At 36.7% G+C, this 17375-nt stretch overlaps 3 protein-coding genes and 1 pseudogene across 3 annotated transcripts; 3 read left to right on the top strand and 1 right to left on the bottom strand.

The window, feature by feature from the left end:
• The first annotated feature begins 332 nt into the window (after positions 1-332).
• On the top strand, positions 333-6035 carry LOC108483543 (serrate RNA effector molecule-like). The gene is made up of 12 exons (XM_017786998.2): positions 333-870; positions 1653-1765; positions 2389-2446; positions 2634-2708; positions 2811-2885; positions 2967-3014; positions 3167-3235; positions 3340-4140; positions 4229-4277; positions 4372-4619; positions 4697-4873; positions 5540-6035. The coding sequence occupies exons 1-12, from the start codon at positions 461-463 to the stop codon at positions 5598-5600; spliced, it is 2184 nt and encodes a 727-aa protein (XP_017642487.1). The 5' UTR covers positions 333-460; the 3' UTR covers positions 5601-6035.
• A 603-nt stretch (positions 6036-6638) lies between these two features.
• LOC128279364 (uncharacterized) lies at positions 6639-8162 on the bottom strand. Its single transcript, XM_053017939.1, has 4 exons — positions 8154-8162; positions 7800-7976; positions 7044-7752; positions 6639-6913 (listed from the first exon to the last, which is right to left on the bottom strand). The coding sequence occupies exons 1-4, from the start codon at positions 8160-8162 to the stop codon at positions 6756-6758; spliced, it is 1053 nt and encodes a 350-aa protein (XP_052873899.1). The 3' UTR covers positions 6639-6755.
• A 50-nt stretch (positions 8163-8212) lies between these two features.
• Positions 8213-13327, top strand: LOC108481865 (subtilisin-like protease SBT4.4). Its single transcript, XM_053017938.1, has 12 exons — positions 8213-8289; positions 8327-8395; positions 9449-9479; positions 10432-10523; positions 10639-10730; positions 10826-11072; positions 11160-11649; positions 11731-11825; positions 11905-12120; positions 12205-12316; positions 12400-12613; positions 12684-13327. The coding sequence occupies exons 1-12, from the start codon at positions 8213-8215 to the stop codon at positions 13232-13234; spliced, it is 2286 nt and encodes a 761-aa protein (XP_052873898.1). The 3' UTR covers positions 13235-13327.
• Positions 13328-13802: 475 nt separating this feature from the next.
• Positions 13803-16429, top strand: LOC108481866 (subtilisin-like protease SBT4.3; annotated as a pseudogene).
• Positions 16430-17375: the final 946 nt, after the last annotated feature.

Genomic DNA, 17375 nt, shown 5'->3' with positions numbered 1-17375 from the left:
TAAGGAACAGTAAGGAAATTGATGTGCTCATCAGAGCTAAAATGATTTTTTTTAAATTTTAAAATTAAATTGAAATTTTTATAAATATTAACAGTTAATTTTATTAAATTTTTAAAATTCAAATTAAGTAATAATTTTATAAACATTGAGAGACCAATAAAAATCCCTCTTCTAACTGCAACTACGGGATTGTGAATAAGATATTTAATTTCAAAAAATTTAGTGATTAAATTAAAAGAATTAATAATTGAGTAACCATAATAAAATGAAAGACATAGTTGGGTGATTATTTTTGCAGTTTACCCTTTTATTTATTTATTTTCTAGACCGGCTTGGCTAATATTTCATTTTGTTGCGACTCGACCCTCGTCTCCGCAAACTTTTTCAAGAAAAAGGAGGGAGTTTTTTTTTTTTTTTTTTGTCTTTATTTTCTCCTTCTAGGGTTCCGTTACTGTCCCCAATGGTCGAAGTCGTAAACATGCCGGTCGATTCCCTCGACCGTCGCCCCGGTGGAGACCGTAAAGACACCAATAATAACCATAACAACAGACAACCTCCGTCATCTGATGATCCCAACTCCTCTCCCCCGCCTCCGCCTCCGCATCGACGCCGCGACCGCGACTCGCGTGAGCGACGAGACCGTGACTATTACGATCGTAACCGCTCTCCTCCACCTCCTCTTCCTAGGGAGAGAGATCAGAGGCGTCGAGGTAGCATTAGCCCTCCGCCACCGCCGTTGAATTTCAGGGATAGGAGACATTCGCCTCCTCCGCGGAGGTCTCCGCCATACAAGAGGTCTAGGCGGGAGGATGGAGGCTACGAAGGCAGGAGAGGGAGTCCTAGGGGAGGGTTTGGACCTGGAGCTAGAAGGTAATATTTTATTTTTGAACTATTGGTTTTTATGTTGCCTTAGCTTGTAGGTATTTTTGTATGCTAAATATGATGGGCTTGTTTCTTGCTAGTTGTTAAACTTAGTGTTCTTGTTGACTGATTTAAGTACGCAAGTTCATTAGCTGAAAGATTAAGACACGGGAGACTTCAAGAAGGAAATATTCTTTAAGTTATAGGCCTCTAAAGTTTTGTACAATATGGCTAAATTGAATGCAAAACACTTCTAACAAATGCTAATGGCTATTGCTTAAACTGCAAAGGGGCCTTGTATACAGGAGAAAAAAATTTGGTCCATGGCGTAACTTGTAACTTGTAAGTCAGTATTTCTGGAAGATGTGTTTTTTTGTTGGACCAGAATATCCTTATTATATTTATGGTCCATGGAGGGTGCTTAAGTGTTTGTCTTTCTTTCTTTATTAAGAATCTCACATATTTATTTCGGTCTTGATTCATTACCTCCTTAGCAGTGCTTGACATTACGAGGAGCCCTTGTTTGTGAAAGTTAGAATGGGCTTCCTTTTTTCATATTTTGCAAAATACCGGACTGCCTGAGAATATCTGACATTGATCTTTTGTTTTTACTAAAACCTTACCTGAGAGAAGATCATTCTTTCTGTTTTCTCTATATCTAATTAGCCTACTAATATATAACTATGGTTCATTATTTTCATTCTGTCCTGTTTATGTTCATATTCCCTCATCTCTTTGTATTGATTATATTCAAATCTTGCTGACGCTGTAAAACACTTTTGGTAATGCAGGTTTCGGAACAACTATGGTGGTGGATATGATCGTGAAATGGGAAGACCCAGTTACCCTGATGAAAGGCCTCATGGCCGGTACTTCGGTCGCTCTTCTGGTGGTCATGAAGATGGTTATTTCCTAGCAACTGCTTAACAACTTCAAAATTTCCTTAAAACTTCAATTGCTGATCTTGATCACTTTTATTTTGACTTCTGTATTTGCATCCCTTTTTTTTCGCTCGTCACTTATTATCACCATACTTAAAAGGTTATATTACAGTTAATGACCCACAATTTTTTCAGTTTAATTATCAATTTTAGTGTTAATATAGATCTTGAATGATTATATTTAATGTTAATCTTGTGGAGAATTCATTTTTTAGCAAATAGCAAACAAATTCTTTCTGGTTAGGAATTACTTATTTTTCATATGGAGAATTATGATAACTGGATAGTCAAAACTGAAAATTGTTCTTTTGCTCTTAGGTATCCTTTTTTGCCTTTCCTAGTTGATTGTGTCATTTTGGAAGGTATTGAGATGCATATGATCAAAGTAGTTTTGGCTTTCTATGAAATGATGCATTATTGCAGTTAATGATGACTCTACCACTTTGTAGGTGTATTCCTTCTAAAATTCCATAAAGTGATGCTGCATTATTGTATAATGCAGAAGGAACAAATTCTTTATCCATCTTTTCTGTTTATGCATTAGTGCTGTTTAGTTTTTGTTTACCAAATGATGTTGCTTCTGCAGACTGGGATTCTGGCCATGGTGGTTATGGCATTGCTTCCTACTCAGGGAGTGCTCAAAGGTTAGCTTTCCATCTCATCTAGAGCTCTTGTGTTAAATGAGGTTTGAATTATTTTATTTTACTGTATTTCCGGCATCATTGAGGTTCTCTTTTAATTGAGGTTGATCCCAAAATTTCTCTTATCATTTGGTTGCTGGATCTTTATTCATCTCATTCAGTAATATGACATGATGATTAAAATTTTCAGAGAGGGATTGATGTCATACAAGCAATTTATTCAAGAGCTTGAGGATGATATACTACCAACTGAAGCTGAGCGCAGGTACTAATGAGGAATTATGTTTTTGGTTCAGTTTTATCTTGTTTAGAACTTGTGGCTTAAAAAGGGTTGGATGTTAAGTAATTGTAGCCTTTTACTGTGTAGGTATCAAGAATACAAGTCAGAGTATATATCTACCCAAAAACGAGCATATTTTGATGCTCACAAAGATGAGGAATGGTATGTCCCATTGTGTACTGAATACCTGCCAATCTATTCACCTCAGCTCATTGTTCTAATTAGTCTTGCTTATGCATGTAGGTTGAGAGACAAATATCATCCAATAAAGTTGGTCACTGTTATTGAAAGGTTAGTTTTATGTGCATATATCATGATGTTACAGTTAATGAATTTGTTAGTAAGCTGATGACCCCCTCTGCCCTGCATTTTGTATTATGGTGTAAGTGATGGATTCTATTGTTGGGTTTTTTCTTCATCTTTTTGGGATTTTTTTTCTTTAGGAGGAATGAACTTGCACGCAAAGTTGTCAAGGACTTTTTGCTTGATCTGCAGAGTGGAACATTGGACTTGTAAGATTAGCATTTCATGTACACTTATCTTACATGCGTATTCAACCTGGCTTCTTGCATATTATTTTCCTGCTGCTGGCCCGTAATAAATGTTTGTGGTGCAGAAGTCCTAGTGTCAATGCCTTGTCATCAAATAAATCAGGCCAGACAAGTGATCCTAATTCTGAAGATGAAGCTGAAGTTGGTGGGAAAAGAAGGTGGCATGGAAGAGGACCTGCTAAAGAAACTGATCTTTCTGCTGCTCCCAAGGCTCACCCTGTCAGTGCGGATCCTAGAAGAATTGAGATTGACATTGAGCAAGCACAGAGCCTTGTATGTAAACTGGACTCTGAAAAAGGAATAGAGGAAAATATTTTAAGGGGGTCCGACAACAACAAAATAAATAGAGATAAATCTCATGGTAGTTTGACTGGCCCAGTGATTATTGTACGTGGCTTGACGACTGTGAAAGGCTTGGAAGGTGTTGAGCTTCTAGATACTCTTATAACTTACTTGTGGCGTGTCCATGGCTTGGATTATTATGGGATGATTGAAACAAATGAAGCTAAGGGTCTTAGGCATGTGAGAGCAGAGGGAAAGAGATCTGATGTGACTAGCAATGAATCTGAGTGGGAAAAGAAACTTGACTCACACTGGCAAGAGAGATTGAGGAGTCAGGATCCTTTGGAATTAATGACTGCTAAAGACAAAATAGATGCTGCTGCCATTGAAGCTTTCAATCCTTTTGTCCGGAAGATTAGGGATGAAAAGTATGGTTGGAAGTATGGTTGTGGTGCTAAGGGTTGCACAAAGCTCTTTCATGCTGCAGAATTCGTGCACAAGCATCTTAAACTCAAACATCCGGAGCTTGTGGTGGAGCTAACATCTAAAGTGTCTGAAGAGCTTTATTTCCAGAATTATATGAAGTAAGTGTGGTCTTACATGCAGTATATTGATTTTTATAGTTTTTATTTTAAGGATATTTCAATAAGATATACATTGTTGCCATTCCAGTGATCCAGATGCTCCTGGTGGGACACCTGTTATGCAGCAATCTATACCGGTATGCTACAGCTGGTGTTTTGATGTTATCATTGCTGTTACTGCTATTTAACCTCAGTTTTCCCTTTTTGCTTTGTAATTTTTTCTTCTTGCAGAAGGACAAGCCTCAGAGACGTAAAATATTGGAAAATCGCTTGAAAGATGACCGTGACTTACATAGAGAACGTGATAGATCTGACATCCCTCAAACAAGTGATTTTTCATTGAACGATGATGGTCTTGATGGGGGGAATGGTAATGATCCAATTTTTGATGCTTTTGGTGGACAAGGGATGCATGTTGCAGCTCCATTTTCTTCAGATGTTGCACCTCCGCCAGTATTGATGCCAGTTCCTGGTGCTGGGTAGGTCTTATGCTGTTCTACAAGTAGTGGTAGTTAGTTTAGTATTTTCTCAAGGGCTTATATGTGTATAATTGCAGTCCATTGGGGCCCTTTGTTCCAGCTCCACCTGAACTTGCAATGCAAGTGTTCAGAGAGCGAGGTGCTCCTCCTTTTGAAGGAAATGGTAGAAGTGGACGTTCTGGACCTAATTTAAGTGGACCAACCCCCTTTCTTTTGCCTCCTGGCTTCCGACAGGATCCTCGGCGTCTGCGAAGGTAAGTTTGCTTGAGATGTTGTAGCTATTTTACTTGCAGGGCTTGACCTCAGCTACTTGTCTGCTTGAATACAGTATTCTACAATTTGCTTTGTGTTCCTAAATTTCATGATTTGGGTAAATTCAGAAATTGTATCTTAACTGTATAATGGTGTTCCTATATATGCTATTGCTCCTGCGTATCCTTTTTTTATTTAACCAAATGAGGTGGGAACTTGCTATTTATAAACCATGAAGTTGCTCTAGTTGTCCCATGTAACTAACAGAATATCAAACGGTGTTATGATTTGGTAACATGTGTGTGATCAACAATTCCCTTGCCTTTTGAAATCTCTAGTGACATCACTGTATGCCCGAAGGCCATCATGTTCCTTCATCTGTCCCCCCCTCTTTGACCCATGGTTTCTTTGGTCCCACAAATTTTGATTGCCTATACTGATAAATGCAACTAGAGGAGTCACTTTTTCTCATCGTTTAAAAGACTGAGAGGTACAATGTTCTGTGTTTGGATTTTTAAGACTTTAGGGACACTATAAGGTTTCCACTTTGCGTTTAAATGATTTAGTATCAGTTAGATGAAAGATTGCAAATGTTATCTTAGTTGCTTGATCGTGACTCTCTTGCACAGTCAAGGTTAGTAAAGCTTGCCCTGTTTTATCTCATGCAGTTATCAGGACCTAGATGCACCGGAGGATGAAGTCACCGTAATAGACTACAGGAGCTTGTAGATGTTAGAAATAGAGGTGGCAGAATAATAGCAATGATGAAAATTCTTAAATCTTGCCGGGTGCACAATAGCTGCTTCCCTTTGTAATGAAGAGGTATTCTGCTGCTGTGATTTCACTAATGAGATTAATTGCTGCGAACAATCCTCTTTATCCTTTACCCCGTCTTATCTAACTTGAAAAGGTGATGTTGATGAACATTGGGTGGCATATAAAATGGTAAGCAAATTTGTAAAATGGACTTGTAGTGGATAGGCGCATATTTTGTTTTAATCTTCCTAGTGTTAAAAAGAGCTAAGGTTTTCATACTTATGATAATAAAATTGGTCTCTTTGTTGAGATTTTTGGAATGTCAGTGGTTGAGGATTAGGATATTAAATACCGGTTATGGCAATGACTCATTTCTCCCCTTTTTTTAAGGTTTTTTTTCCCTATAAATGTATTCAATATTTGTGTAGGTGTGTGTTATGGTGTTGTAATTTAGCTATTCGTTCCCATTTGATGTCCATATTGTAATTAAGACCTGTCTCCCAATCCCATCAACGCCTTTTATTTCGTAAGCTTCTTTGTTAGAGTCTCTGCTTATGTTTCACTCTGCAAAATGTCAAATTCCATCACAAATGAATTAGATAACAAACAACAATTTATGTAAGTAAATCATAAAGGTGAGAGAGGCCATAGATACGAGTAAAAAGATGAAAAGGGAATGGAGCGACCCATATTCATCACACGGCAAAGGATGCTTACAACAACATTCGAAAGCTGCTCCCAAATGTATACCTCGGTACTTGAATTTTACTTCTCTTCTCCTTGTCTTAAAGCTGGAATGCATGGTTAAAACCAAAACGGTACTAAAACTACAGCAAAAGCCATGCTATCAGTTCCCATAGCAAAATGAAACAAATCGGCCACCAACGCAAATGTATAAAACATATTTCTTGGGAATAACCATTAGGGTTAAAACTGAACATAATACATGAATTATTAATGCTTCTAATGTATATTGACCGAACTCAGAAAGTTACTTTCGGTCCATTGTGCTTTTTCATTTGGTAAATAAAGGAACATTCATTCATAAAAGAAATTTAGAAACAAGTTCGGTACATAGCAAGTCCTGCCTTATCGGCATTAATAAAACTAAGCATAAAACTAGGAAGTTCAAAGTAAATATAACAAAGGCAAGCGATTAGTCCCGAGAGAACAAATTTTAGAGAAAAGTTGGGTTGCTGCCTTTGCGTGCCAACGCGTCTGCACAACGATTGCTCTCTCTGAAAACATGGACCAACCGACTACGGCGGAAGGTCGCGGATATAGTCCTGCAATCCACAACCAAAGATCTGAGTGAAAGTTTTGTGCATTCGTCAACAGAAATCAGAGAAATAAATGCTGTAGCATCCACTTCAACAATTAAAGAATCAACATTAAGAGATGATGCTAATGATAAACCGTCGCGAAGAGCCCAAAGCTCTGCTGTCATGTTTGATGTAAAATCCAGAAAACGATAACAACCAGCGACCCAAAGGCCATCATGATCTCTAAGGAGAGTTCCCGCACCAGCGAACCCGGGGTTTCCTATGGATGAGCTGTCACAATTTAATTTAATCAAACCTCGATCAGGGGGCTGCCATCTAACAGCGGTGAAGTTTGGAAGAGAATGAATGCGAATGTTTGTCGAGGTTGCAGCGCTCACAAAGGAGCGATTGAGAACAGAATGTAAAATGGAAGGTTTTCCAAAAACTACTGGATTTCTAGCTAGCCCGATATTCCTGAGAAGATAAATGAAAAGGAGATACCATGGAATCTTTGGTCTAGAATAAAAGCATTTAGCAACAAGATGTATTTTCCCTATGTGGTATCCTGACACCTTTAGTGGAAGAAGAAGCTTTAGCAGAGGCGGCAGCCGCTGGTGGGGATGTTTGCTTTTTGGGCGGCTTCTTTCGTTGAACCATACTCCTCTGGAGAAGCCGATGGAGTAACCAGAGCCGGGAGAAGGAGCTGGCTGATCGATGGAGATTTTTAGCAATATTTGTAGGACATGCCCAAGATGAATGATCAAGACGCCCAAAATGGGAACAAAGTTGGCTGATGCCCTCGTAGCAAATGGACTGATGAAAACAGTCGACAGTAATGGACTTTGGCAATGGCTTCTCCATATCTAACTGGACACAAAATCTGGCATAAAGTCCTCTTTCCCCTTCTAACCTGTGACAATCGAATACGACGAAGTGGACAAATGCTACGACTAATCTGTCGGAGAAGCTTAGCCAAACCGCCACTGAGGATAAAGTAGCCGTCGAGGCACGGAAGTTCGGTTTTCACTATCAGGAATTGGCCTCCAACAAACCGGGGACCGTTCTTGATAACATTAGAGTAATCTTCCTTGTTGAGGAATTTGACAATGAACTCATATTTTAATTAGTATGATAAAATTACTATGAAAGTACTTGTATTAAAAATCAAATTAGATTTTACTTAAAAAATAAATAAATTAATCTTTATACATTAAATTAAAAAGTAAATTGATTCATTTATTAAAAAAATTTATTAAAAACTAACATAATTCATAGTATTATTAAACCAATAATCAAATCATTAACAATAAACTTTTTTAAAAAATGCATTTTGAAGAAATTACATGTTATTTATCTAAGATAAAAAAAATAAAGAAAGAAAAAGCTTACTCTCATCGGAAGTCATTCCGAACTCTTTTTTTTATTATTACCAAAAAGAAAACACCATGAAAACCATCCTAGAGGCTATTCGAGCAACAACTGCCTAGCAATTATGTTTCTTTCGAGAATTTATATTTAAAAAAAAAACGAATGTATTTTTGGGAGGCAAATGTTGGTTGCTCTCGTTCCTACTCTGTGAACCAAACTGCTTTTGTTTAGTCATCAGCAAATCTGCAAAGACCAATATAAAAAAATACTTCCATCACTACATTTTAAAGTTACAGATTGAAATCAAAGGTGAATTTTTGTCACTTGAATTCGGTTATTAAATACTTAGAATATGTGTCGAATATGAGTATTTTAATGATAAAATATAATTGAAATAGGGTTGAATGGAAGGATTATTACCTAGCTCAGAGAGCCTTAAGTGAGCATTAGCGTAATCAGCAAAGAATTCATCCTCATCCTGCCAATTGATGAAACAAATGGCCAAAATTAAACAACATTGAAAACTTGTTTCTTGACTTAATGATAACAATAGAGTTGAAACGCCCAAATCTTTGAGATCTCAAGTCCACTTCTACCTTACATAAAATGTGTCAACCTTTTACTTGTAATAATTGAATGTATTATAACTTTAAAAAAGAAATAAACATTGAATTGGCAAGGGAAAAAAAGTTTACGTACAGCAGCATATTTCTCAACGAATGGACGGAACACTGGGTCAGAGACGAGAACTTTGTCGGATGGCAGCTGCATAATATCTGCCCCGTTCTAGAGTCTCTGCTTATGTTTCACTCTGCAAAATGTCAAATTCCATCACAAATGAATTAGATAACAAACAACAATTTATGTAAGTAAATCATAAAGGTGAGAGAGGCCATAGATACGAGTAAAAAGATGAAAAGGGAATGGAGCGACCCATATTCATCACACGGCAAAGGATGCTTACAACAACATTCGAAAGCTGCTCCCAAATGTATACCTCGGTACTTGGAATTTTACTTCTCTCTTCTCCTTGTCTTAAAGCTGGAATGCATGGTTAAAAACCAAAACGGTACTAAAACTACAGCAAAAGCCATGCTATCAGTTCCCATAGCAAAATGAAACAAATCGGCCACCAACGCAAATGTATAAAACATATCTCAAACTTGGAAATATTGAGTAGATTTTTTTATTTTTTTCCCCTTGTTTATACAATGACCAACAGGTATCTCTCCATTTACAGTTTTTTTTTTTTTAATTTATCAATTTATAAGTGTACTCACGTGTGTCAATATAAAATTGCTAGTAATCAAGATTTACATCGGAGTTATTTCACAAATGCAATTGGTTTATTACAATCACTCTGGAAAAGAATAAGATTGAATAGACTTGAAATTGGGATATATATTTACAATGATCTCTTACATTACAGGCCGAGACCGACGATAAAATATATACAATTGCTGGCCCTGGCTATGCTCTAACTAAATGAACAGAAAAGCATGTAGAAACCAGGCAGTGCATTTTATTCCAACATTGCAAAGCCAAATCTGCATTTGTTGTAAGCTCAATGAACATATGATCTACAATTTTTTTGTGCTGGAATCACTATACATGTTACGTTCCAACATATAACACACACCTTCAATGGGAATCACAAATGCTGCCTTCCACAGTAGCTGAACTATGACCCTGCAAAAATATAAACAATCCTTCACTATATTAAACCATTTTCTGGTTGCCAACAACTAAGAAACTAAAGCCTGAATACTGAACACAATAAATACTCAATAAAACAATATAATCCTAAAATGGTTATAAATCAAAATCATTTATGGTAAGAATAAAATTTGACAGATACATTCCAAAGTTCCAGTAGCTATGGAATCAAAAAATATTAAACACTCCAGCTAATGGGGATATCAGATTCAATCTTTTGAAACCACTATAAAATACCACTTATGATTTCTGTTTTATACATACTCTCAAACAAAGAGCAAAAAGAAAATGTCAAAGTCAAGTTTCTTGTTGCTTGTTGACATTTTTGTGATTCTCATGCTTTGTATAAGCCTTTGCCATGGTGCTGTGGACGATGATAGGAAGGTAAGTATTGTCTGTTTTTTATATCTTTGAAATGAATTTCTGATTATTTAAATTTTAATAACGTGGCCATCCAGGTTTACATTGCATACTTGGGATCTGCTCCTGATAGAGACTACATTGCTACATCTCAACATTCCACTATGCTTCAAGCACTTTCTACACACAGGTAAGACCTGTAATCGGAAATGATCAAGATTGGTTCCCTCTTAGTATGTAGGTTCGGTCCGGTTCTGGACCACCTATTTATTTCGAATCTGATTTTTTTTTTTAATTCTCTGTAGCTCTGTGGAAAATTACTTAATCAGGAGTTATAAAAGGAGCTTCAATGGATTTGCTGCTAAGTTAACTAATGAAGAGGCAAAGAAACTTGCAAGTAAGTTATATAAGAAGGCCTGTCTTTTTTATTTATTTATACAACTCAATGGCATTGTCTTAATGATATGTTTTCACCATTGCTATGTTATGCAGGCTTTAAAGAAGTGGTTTCTGTTTTTCCAAGTAAAGTTTACCACCTTCATACAACAAGATCATGGGATTTCTTGGGACTCAACCAAACTACTAAACGTAATGCTACTGCCGAGAGTAATGTCATTGTTGGTGTCATTGATAGCGGAATCTGGCCTGAGTCTGATAGCTTTAGTGATGAAGGCTTCGGTCCACCACCTAAAAAGTGGAAGGGAGCTTGTAAGGGTGGCCAAAACTTCACTTGTAACAAGTAAATTTACGATCGGACCGACTGTTATTCAAATCCCTGAATCAATGTTTGTTGTTTACTAATGATATTTTAGTACTTATATTACAGGAAGCTTATTGGAGCTCGAGTTTACGCCACAGATTCTGCCAGTGACATGGATGGTCATGGATCTCATACAGCTTCCACAGCAGCAGGGATCAATGTAAGGAATGCTAGTTTCTACGGACTTGCTGAAGGCACTGCAAGAGGAGGGGTTCCATCAGCAAGGATTGCTGCATATAAAGTATGCGATGATACAGGATGTACTTCAGAAGATATCTTGGCAGCTTTTGATGATGCCATTGCCGATGGAAATGATCTTTTATCAGTTTCATTAGGACCAGAAAGTTCGTCTGAGTTTTACCTGGACCCAATAGCCATTGGTGCTTTCCATGCAGCCGAGAAAGGTGTACTTGTTGTACAATCTGCAGGCAATAGTGGTCTAGCAGGGTTCCAATCGGTGGCAAGTGTAGCACCGTGGATACTTAGCGTTGCTGCAAGCACAACGGATCGCCATTTTGTCGACAAGATCGTTCTTGGGAATGGGAAGATACAAACTGTAAGAACTATATCGCTCTTGAATTGCTCTGACTCTTGTAGTTTATTTGCTTGATAGTAATAGTTTCCTCTTTGCAAGCAGGGGCTTTCAATAAACTCTTTTAGTCTTAATAGAACAAAGGTTCCATTGGTTTATGGGCTGCAAGCATCATCCGATTGTGATGAGTTCAGTGCTCGGTTAGTTCCATTGACAAGCTGCATTTTGATTGATTCAGATTGAAGCCACATCTTTGACTCATTGTTGGTCCTTTTTCAGGTTGTGTCTCCCTAATTGCCTGAATAAAACTTTGGTAAAGAAAAAGATCATTCTATGCGATGACATGCAGGGTGTAGACGAAGCTTACAATGCTGGTGCATTGGGATTAATTACGAAATATAGATCCAACGATGTTTCATTTGTTGTCCCATTGCCTGCTATAGCTTTAAGCTCCAAGGACTATGATTCGGTCACATCCTACCTGAATTCCACCAAGTATGTACATATCGATGGTTCAGGTCATTACTTTGTCATATGTTAGGTAAAATAAAACTAATGCCTTTGCTCATTGTGTCACAGACAACCTAAAGCAAAAATATTAAGAAGTGAAACAATTACAGATAAATTTGCTCCTATAGTTGCTTCATTCTCTTCAAAGGGTCCTAATTTCATTGTACCAGACATTCTAAAGGCATGCATTTCTCCCAGAACTCGGATTTTATCGTTATTTTGCCTTTTTAGGGTAAACTAAATAGTTCTGTAAATGCATTGCAGCCCGATATAAGTGCACCAGGAGTAGATATATTGGCTGCATATTCACCGGTTGCTTCACCATCGATAACTACAACAGATAAAAGGCGAGTTAAATACAACATAATATCAGGAACCTCAATGTCTTGTCCTCATGTTGCTGGTGCAGCCGCATACGTTAAGACATTTCACCCTCATTGGTCTCCTTCAACCATTAAATCTGCTCTTATGACTACTGGTAATCATTCATTGCCATTATTGTAACATATGTCATGTTTTTGATCTTACATTTGTTTTCTTTTGCCTAGCTTTTCCGATGGATGCACTGAGGAATCAAGGTGCCGAATTTGCTTTTGGATCAGGACATATCAACCCTGTAAAAGCCATTGATCCTGGACTTGTATACAATACCGTAAAAGGTGACAACATAAGATTCTTATGCAGTATTGGATATGATGAAGGTTCCATCAAAAATATAGCAGGAAACAACACCTCTTGTCCTAAAAACAATACTAAAATGCTGCCAAGAGATTTCAATTATCCTACACTCACTACTTTAGTACCAGCAGGCAAGCCATTCAAAGTCACTTTCCATAGAACAGTAACAAATGTTGGTGTAGCAAGATCTACTTACAATGCAACAATCGCTACCCTGTCGGAACTCGAAATCAAAGTGGTTCCTCAAGTCTTGTCTTTCAAGTCTCTAACAGAGAAGAAGTCTTACAATGTTACTGTTTCAGGAAAAGCTTTGGGTGAACAATCAATGGTGTCTGCAACATTGATATGGTCAGATGGTACACATAATGTTAGAAGTTCAATCGTTATTCACACATATGAAGGTGTCCGTAGGGCCGTTTGAGTCACACGATTGAGTCTGCATTCTGTTTTTATTTGTTCAGTCAATTTCTTGTAATCTATTAATAAAATATTAGTTACATTTTTCTATGACAAACTTTCCCAATACATGAATTTTGCAACACCCCAGATTTTTCAGTGGAGTAAATCAGAAGAAAAATGAAGTTATAAATTGATTCCTTTGTCGTTTAAGTTACAAACATAATCAGATCAGCTGCAAAAATATACAACAAATACAGCAGAGAGAATGGTGTTATTAGATAGTGAAAAATATATCTTGGAATTGTCATAAATCACAATCATATATGGTATGAGTAAAATTTCCAGATATGTTCCAATTCACTATAAATACCAGTTATAATTTCTGTTTTATGCATACTATCAAACAAAGAGAAAAAAATGACAAAATCAAGTTTCTTGGTGTTTCTTGACTTTTTTTTTTATTATCACAGTTGGTGTAAGCCTTCGCTCTGGTGCTATACATGAAGATAGAAAGACAACTATTTTTAAGAATGTTTATATGGAACTGGTTCATGAATTATAATATTGTGCGATGATGACTATCATCATATATGATGCAGGTTTACATTGCATACTTGGGACCACTTCCTGATGGAGACTACATTGCTTCATCTCACCTTTCCAATATGCTTCAAGCACTTTCTAAACACAGGTAGGAAGCCATTTTTTTAGAGGATGTCCTTTGATGCCTAAACCAATGTGTGGGTCCATCAGTATGATGATCGATCCGTTTTTTTTTTCTTCTCTGCAGCTCTGTGGAAAATTACTTAATCCGAAGTTACAAAAGGAGCTTCAATGGATTTGCAGCTCAGCTAACTAATGAAGAGGCAAAGAAACTTGCAAGTAAGTGGTAGAAGAAGAGCTGTCTTTTTTTTTTTTTCAGCTCAATGGCATTTCCTTAATGATATGTTTTCACAATGCCGTTATATGCAGGCTTTAAAGGAGTGGTTTTGGTTTTTCCAAGTAAAGTTTACCACCTTCATACAACAAGAACATGGGAATTCTTGGGACTCAATCAAACTGTTAAACATAATGCCACGGAGAGCAATGTCATTGTTGGTGTCATTGATACAGGAATCTGGCCCGAGTAGGACAGCTTCAGCGACAAGGATTCGTTCCACCACCCAAAACTGGAAGGGAGCTTGTAAGGTTGGCCAAAACTTCACTTGTAACAAGTAAACATATTCCACTATTTCCAATCTCAGACCGCTATTCGTGTCCCTGATCCTCATAATGACTTGGTACGTATCTTTCAGTAAGCTTATCGGAGCTCGAGTTTACACCACAGATTCTGCCAGGGATACAGAGGGTCATGGATCACATACAGCATCCACAGCAGCCAGGAACAACATAGTGAAATGCTAGTTTCTATGGATTTGCTGAAGGAACCGCAAGAGGAGGGTTCCATCAGCAAGGATTGCTGCATATAAAGTATGCAATGGTATATGCTGTAATTCAGAGGACATCTTGGCAGCTTTTGATGATGCCGTTGCTGATGAGTTGATCTTATAACAGTTCATTAGGATCATCTTTGTGTCTGAATTCTACAGTGGCCCTGTAGCCATTGGTGCTTTCCATGCAGCGGAGAATGGAATACTTGTCATGCAATCTGCAGGCAATAGTGGTACATTAGGGAAACAAACAGTGTTAATTGTAGCACCATGGATACTTACTGTTGCTGCAAGCACAATTGATCGCCGTTTCATCAACAAGGTTGTTCTTGGGGATGGAACGACTCTAACCATAAGAACTGAGCCGATACTCACACTTGAATTAGAATAATATAGTTTTAGTACATGATAGTAATGGTTTCCTCTATGCAATCAGGGATTTTCAGTTAACTTTTTCAGTCTTAACCGAACAAAGGTTCCATTGGTTTATGGGCTACAAGCAACGTCTTATTGCCACGAGAGCATTGCTCGGTTATTGCCATTGACATTGATTTACAAAAGATTTAGACATAAGCAAAATGTTTTGATTCTTTAGTGTTTTTCAGGGTGGGCGACCCTGGTTGCCTGGATACAAGTTTGGTAGAGAACAAGATTGTTCCATGCGACAAAGAAGCTTATAATGCCGGTGCATTGGGACCTATTACACCAATTCCATGGACAAATATTTCATTTGTTGTCCCATTGTCTGCTTTCAGCTTTAATCATTCACAAATATGATTCTGTCAAGTCCTACATGAATTCCACCATGTAGACATCCAAAACCAATTTTTTAGATCTTATTCGGCAAACCAAAACTGATGCTTTCCTCCTTGTGTCACAGAGAACCTAAAGCAGAAATATTAAGAAGTGAAACAATTAAAGATTCTTCAGCTCCTATAGTTGCTTCATTCTCTTCAAAGGGACCTAATTATATTGTAGCAGATATATTAAAGAAATGCGGCCCGATAGAGATGCACCCAGTGGTGACATCTTGACTGCATATTCACCGGTCGCTTCACATTCTACGACTACAACAGATAGAAGATGAGTTAAATACAATATAATATCAGGAACCTCCATGTCTTGTCCTCATGTTACCGGTGTGGTCGCATATGTTAATACATTTCACCCTCATTGGTCTCCCTCGGCCATTAGATCTGCTCTTTTGACTACTGGTAACCTTTCATTGCCGTTATCATAACACACGTTTGTTTATTGATCTTACCATTGTTTTCTTTTACTTGTTTGCCGTAGCTTTCCCAATGGATCCATCGAATAATCCTGATGGTGAATTTGCTTATGGATCTGGACATGTCAACCCTGTAAAAGCCATCGACCACGGACTTGTATATGACACCGTAAAGGGTGACAACATAAGATTCTTATGTAGCATTGGATATGATGAAGGTACCATCAGAATAGTAACAGGACATAACAGCTCGTGTCCTGAAAAAACGTTGCCAAGAGATTACACCTATCCTACATTAACAGCTGCAATACCAGTAGGTGGTATATTTAGAGTCAATTTCTATAGAACAGTAACAAATGTTGGTGTAGCAATATCTACTTACATTGCAACATTCTCTTACAACTCCAAGCTTGAAATCAAAGTGGTTTCTCAAGTTCTCTCTTTCAAGTCTTTAATGGAGAAGAAGTCTTACAATGTTACTGTTACAGGAAAGACTTTGAAACCTTTTTTAATGGTGTCTGCATCATTTTCATGGTCAGATGACAATCATAATGTTTGAAGTTCGATTGTCATTCATACATATCAAAAGCTCTTTCCTAAGGATGTCTGAATCCCATGATTGAACTGAAAACTGATGTTGTTTTTGCTTCTGGTCTATGTTATAGTTGTAATACTCAATTTATTGCAACCTATTAATATTATTGTTTACATTTTGTATTCCTAAAATTTATTCTGTAATGGTTAACAGAATGATACTTTTAGGTACAAAATTAAAATTTTTGAAGCACGTGAATCACATTGGAAGTTCAGATAACTTTCAGGGGCTATTCGTGCCATTATTCCTAAATTTAGTTCTGCTGTCTGTTGCATTTTCTCGATATTCCTTTTACAAATCACCGCAGAATTCAACTCCGTCAATTAACACTTCTAATGTTATTTTGTTAAATAAAAGTTTATTACACCTCTTTTTTTTAATTAAATTAGTTCCAAGTAATTATTATTATTATTTTAAAATGTCACAAACAAAAATTAACTATATTAATAATTAGATTTAAATTTTAAAATTCAGAAAATAGAGACTAAATTTTAAAAATAAAAATATAAAAACTAAATTACAAATTTATCATTTGCTATGACATATTTTAACCAAAAATAATAATAATAAAGTCATATTTGTCACGAGTCCTTGTAATTTCAAAATTTTTAGATTTAATAGTTTGTTAAATCATTACTTTTTTCATCCAAATTTACTTGATATCACAATTATATATAGATATGCATAAGAAAAAGGCTTGAAATGACAGATCATAACTATAAACTCCACAATGACAGGCATAAGCTTAAACCGATTTTAAAAGTTTGGATTAAAATTTTAAATAGTTTGGTGACTTAAATAAATTTTTTGAATAATTTAATAATTATTTTATAATTTTATAAAATTAAATAATCAAAACATAAACCTACTTATAATTTAATAATCTCATATATATTTTACTATTTTTATT

Source organism: Gossypium arboreum, chromosome 8 (assembly GCF_025698485.1).
Source record: "Gossypium arboreum isolate Shixiya-1 chromosome 8, ASM2569848v2, whole genome shotgun sequence".
NCBI classification, from domain to species: domain Eukaryota; kingdom Viridiplantae; phylum Streptophyta; class Magnoliopsida; order Malvales; family Malvaceae; genus Gossypium; species Gossypium arboreum.
This window is presented reverse-complemented; position numbering and strand designations above follow the sequence as displayed.